The sequence below is a fragment of the Macaca mulatta genome, chromosome 15 (assembly GCF_049350105.2).
Source record: "Macaca mulatta isolate MMU2019108-1 chromosome 15, T2T-MMU8v2.0, whole genome shotgun sequence".
NCBI classification, from domain to species: Eukaryota; Metazoa; Chordata; class Mammalia; order Primates; family Cercopithecidae; genus Macaca; species Macaca mulatta.
The window spans coordinates 60550114-60555257 of NC_133420.1; the positions used below are offsets into that span (position 1 = coordinate 60550114).

Consider the following 5144-nt stretch of genomic DNA (forward strand, 5'->3'; position numbering starts at 1 on the left):
GGGAAGAACGCGTCTAATTATCCACGGCCCGGGGGCGCCTGCACACGACGCTGGCTGGTGCAGGGCCCGGAGAGGGACAAACGGATTTTTCTGTGTTCATAAAATGAAGAAGAAAAAAATAAAAAAGAAAGGCACCTCCAGTCTCTGAGCCCCTAGATGAGAGACTGGGAGGGGTTTGCAAATTCCTAGGGTTAGAAAGTTTCAAGACACACAGCGGAATGTTCTCAGGATCCCACAGTCACGCGGGTTAAGGGGGCCGCCCGTGACCCCGCTGTGGGTGAGGCCCCTGGCGGGGAGCACTGTCTCCAAGGTACTCCCTCCTCCGCGCGGCGTCCATTCCCAGCCCGCCTGGGCAGTGCGCGAGCTCTAGGTGTCTAGGCGAGAGGCCGAGAAGGGCTGTCGCTCTGTCTTCAATGCCTTGATCCCAACCCTCGCGCGTCTCCGTGTCCCTTGGGGTTCCTGAAGCACACACCCAGGTCCCTCCCCGCAGCGTCCTCTCTCTCCAGGTGCTGACCCTCGCCTTTGGCACAATCTTACCTGTCCCCCAAGTTGACAAGTAGAATGGGGGACGAAAACGCCCGCTCTTTCCCACCCTTTCTCCTTCCCGGGGCTTTATCACGACACTCCAGAAGGCTCTGTTAGAAGGCAGCGCTTATTTAAAGCCTTTCGACCCTGCTGTGCCCTGCGCTTTACAGTTTTCAAAGCACTTTTCACCTCTCCTCTCGTTTAACTTCAGGAAAATTATCTGAGGTAGCAGTCACAAATTCCCATTTCACAAATGAAGACCCCAGAGGAGAAGGGACTGGCTTAAGATTAATGGTGCTGTCAAAGCACTGGACTTGCTAATTAGGAAACAGAGAAAGGCTCAACTGTAGCACTAACTACGTGCAAAAACCAGCCTTCTTCAGCCCCAGTCCCTCGCCTGGGCTCTTCCACAGCCCAGAACAAAACTCCTGGGTGGAGGACTCTTACTTCCCCATGCTTCCCAACCAGGCAAGTCATTCTGACCTCTGCGCCTGGGACAGCCAGCTTGTCTAGCTGCATGGTGGAGAACCCTTGAACTCCATACCTGCAAAGGTTCATAGGAAGAAGAGGGCCGCCCAATACCTGCAATCTTCCAAGGTCACAAGGCTGGGTCTGGAATTTGGGCCCACGGGTGGCAGGGTCAGCACTCAAGTGCTTCCAGGTACCACCACCAAAGCCAGGAAGGGCCAGCACCTAGACCCTCATTGTGCAATACAGTGTTGCTACTGAACACCTAGCAGGTGACTAGTCCAAATTTAGAGAAGCTGTAAGTGTAAAACACACTCCAAATTGTAAAGCCTTCATGTGAAAAGAGAGTAAAACATCTCAATTTTTATCAATTTTTATGTTGATTATATGTTGAAATCATAATTTTTTGCTATGTTGGGTTAAGTATATCATTCAAATTAACCTCACCTGTTTCTTTTTGCTTTATTAATGTGGCTACTAGAAAATTTAAAATTACATATGTGGCTTGCACCATATTTCTAATGGAGATCACTGATTTATACAAATCCCCATTTGGACTGAACCAAGTTCACATGTCTTCATGAACAGGATAGTGCAGTCCCAAAAATAAAAAATAAAAATTACCAATGTTTTTCATACAATCTTCTTTTTCACACCCCGACCCTTCCTTATTAAGTTTATACAGAAAGAGGCTGAGTTTCTCTTGCCAGAACTCACTTGCTCAAACATTTTTATTAAAACAATCCATCTGAACACTCCAGTTTATCTGAAAGCTGTGAATGGAGCCTCTGAAATATTTAATGCTGAAAACTTTTGCTCCAGAATCGAAACTGAAAGATTTCTCAAGGGAAAGGGGGAGAGTTATTGGACTTTCTCTGATTTTAGTGAGTCTGCTACTTAAACAAGATACAAAATGAAGTTAAAATTCCAGTTTCTTTCTAAAGCTCGCTTTACTGACTGCCCCAACTTTTCTCTTTTCTTTTTGCATGGGGAGGCTGCTGAGGTGTAGCAGGGGGTGTTGAGGATGGAAGAGCCCTCACCAGCTACTGAAAGGTGTCACCAGTGGGCTCCCTGAGTCCTCTCATCTCCTTAAACTTTAGTTCACCCATTGGGTCCAGGGCTGCGTGATGACAAGAAACAGTGGACAAATGAACGAATGCATTTCTAGCTGCCTTATAATGGAAAACCAGATTTATGACTGGGCAGTAACAGCTATGAAATTGCCAGCACAACCTGCTCAAAAGTTCAATAAGTTATGATATAATTGCTGCCTGGAGCCAATCCTGGGACTTTAGGTTAGATGCTTGGCCATGAGCTCTTTTCTATTCCCTAGAACAGCGGGTAAGCTTTGGGTGGCTACTCAGGGGCCCTGGGTGGTCCACCATTGCTGCCAAATACACAGGGCAGCATCCAAGATGATGGGGCCCTGAATGACAACCCGGGAGCGGTGGGTAGAGTCCGTAGCCCTCTCGTGTAACAGATGGGGGAGACTGAAGGTTCAAGTGATGGGACTGGAGCGCTGAGACACAGTTCAACTCGGAGCTAGGTCTCCAGTTCTCAGAGACAGGGAAAACTAGCTCAGGTCAACCAGAGCAGAGATTTCTCCCATTTAAAAAAGAAGAAGAAAAGGCTACTTCTTTTGCAAATTTGTCCTCGCTTTAGGAAGAAAGGCGCTGGCTGCCGGAGCCTTTTATTGTAGTAAAGCAGTTAAAAGCACTAGAGGCCGAACCGCGTAAAAATGCCCGAGTTTCCGGCAGTACATGGAAGGCAGAAACTGATTTCCCACAATTTGGATCCTGGTCTCAGGTGTTGACACTACGCTTCCCTCTGGTTACCGCCAAGGACCCTCTCCGATAGAATGCCAGAAAGCATCCCCTTTGGGGGCTTCGCTCCATCGAGGGTCCCTGTGCCAGTCCAAGGGCTCTGGCTGCCTCGCCCCACCTCCTTCCATTTACAGAGTACACCGGGTGCCTACGCTGTGCGCGGGGAGACCCGAGCCTCTGTGGCCTGCTCAGTCTTTTCCACGTGGGTCCCAATTGAGTCCTCTCTCCATTCCTGTTCTCAGGTTTCGGGGAACGTGTGAACAGCCGACATGTCTTGAGTTTTCGTCCCTACGCTCGGCTCACATGGCAGACACGAACCGATCTATGCCACCGGGATAGGCGGCAGCATGGCGAGCATGGTAGGCACCTGCACTGGCCCCTCCGAGCTGCCCTCCAGGGTTGTAGCACGGCGCCAGCGCTCCGAACTGGCCGGGCGACGCGCGCCCGTAGAAGTCCACCGCGGTCTCCACGCCGCCACTGCTGCCGCCCGCGGGGGGCGAAGCGGGTCCCGCCAGGCGGCCAGCAGCGGCAAAGATCGTACTGCCGGCGCCCTGCGGGTACGCGCCGTCGGGGCCCGCGTAGGCAGCCGCATAGGCCGAGGGGTTGGCCGGCCGGGCTCCGGTGCAGCCGGCGGGCTGGTAGCCGGTGGCGGTAGCAGGGGCGCCGGCGGAGGCGAAGGCGCAAGAGCCGCCGGACCCCGACGGTGCGGGCCCCAGCTCTGGACTGAGCGGCCGCTCAGGAACCAGGCCGAAGACGCGGCAAGGGCCGGGCGACGCCGCGGGGTAGTAGACTGGAGGCGGCGCGGCCAGCGACGGCGGCGCGTAGCCTGCATAGACGGCGCCCGGGTAGGGCGGGCGCGCGGCGGGCACCGCGCCCGGGAAGATGGCGGCGGCGGCGGCGGCGGCGGCTGCTGCGGCGGCGGCCGCCGCGTCGTGCATGTAGGCCGGATAGGTGGAGAGGTCCGAGCGCTTGAAGCGCTTGCGGCGGCGCAGGAAGCTGCCGCTCTCGAACATGTCCTCCGCATTGGGATCGAGCGCCCAGTAGTTGCCCTTACCCGGGCGACCGGCCTCGCGCGGGATCTTGAGGAAGCAGTCGTTGAGCGTGAGGTTGTGGCGGATGCTGTTCTGCCACTTTTTGGGGTTGTCGCGGTAGAAGGGGAAGCGCTCGGTGATGAACTTGTAGATGCCGCCCAGCGTGAGGCGGCGCTCGGGCGCGTGCGCGATGGCCATGGCTATGAGCGCTATGTAGCTGTAGGGCGGCTTCCCACGCTGCAGGGGGCGCTTGCGGCGCCGCCCGCCCGCCCCGCGGCCCGCGGCCTCCCCTGGGACCCCGGCCCCTGCCGCCGTCTGGCCGCGCTCTTCCTTCACGGCAGCCAGCACCTCCGGCTGCGGCGGCGGAGGCCCGCTCTCGGCCGTCATGGCGCGGCCGTCCCGCACTCCCGGGCTCTGGATCCCTGCAGCTGTCGGGGGGCGGGGGCGGGCCTAGGGTCCCGGGAACGCACGCTTGGCCCCTCTGCGGAGAGCTCAGGGGATCCTCACAGGCTGGCCCCGAGAGGCGGCCCAGGCTGGCGCGCGCTGGAGGCTCGGCGTCCGTCGTCTGGGGCTGGCGCTGTGCAGACAGAAGCTCGAGAGTGACCCGCTCGCCGACGGCTCAGCCCGCGTGGTGCAGCTCGAGGCGGGCAGCGGCGGTGGCCTCGCGACTGGGACTGGACTCTGGTCGCCGGCTGAAGGGTACCGTGCGCGCTGGTGCCGGGCGGTCGAGGGGTCCGGAAGTGATCCCTGGGTTGGGGTGGCTGCAGCTGGTCTGTGGTGCCGGCTGGTTTCAGGATTACTGCCTACGTTGTGCGCGCAGAAGAGGCTTCGGGCTCAAAGGCCAGAGCCAGGTCAGTTAGTCCAGGCGCCGGGCGATCTGGCGGGGGCCGCCCATGCCCTACCCGCGAGGCCAAGGCGGCGGTCTGCGCTACGGGCAGAGAGGCTAGGCGGGGGCAGCGAGGTCTGGGTGCGGGCCCAGGCGGGGCCACCTGAGGCTGGTCCGCTCCACGGCGTGGGTCTCCAGCCCTGCGGACCGCTGGCGAGGAGCTCTCCTGCACACACCGGGACCGGCTCCTCCCTCCGCCGGCTTCTCCTCCTTAAAGGCGCCAGGAAGCATGGGGCGGCACCGGTTCCCTGCCCGCCCCCCGACTGCCCGCCCCCCGGGTCTCGGGCGCACCTCCCCAGGTAGGAGCAGCTGTGGTGGAGCTCCACAACGTCAGGGCGGGGAGGGCGCTTGGAGATCCCCCGGGTCGGTCCCCTTCGCGCCCTGATCGGGAGACTGAGGCCCCGAGAGTTC

The 5144-nt window shown here is 58.6% G+C and overlaps 1 protein-coding gene across 1 annotated transcript; it reads right to left on the reverse strand.

The window, feature by feature from the left end:
- Positions 1–982: 982 nt before the first annotated feature.
- FOXE1 (forkhead box E1) lies at positions 983–4921 on the reverse strand. Its single transcript, XM_015117231.3, has one exon. It carries the CDS (start codon positions 4232–4234, stop codon positions 3116–3118), a length of 1119 nt encoding a protein of 372 aa, XP_014972717.2. The 5' UTR covers positions 4235–4921; the 3' UTR covers positions 983–3115.
- Between the last annotated feature and the right edge of the window lie 223 nt (positions 4922–5144).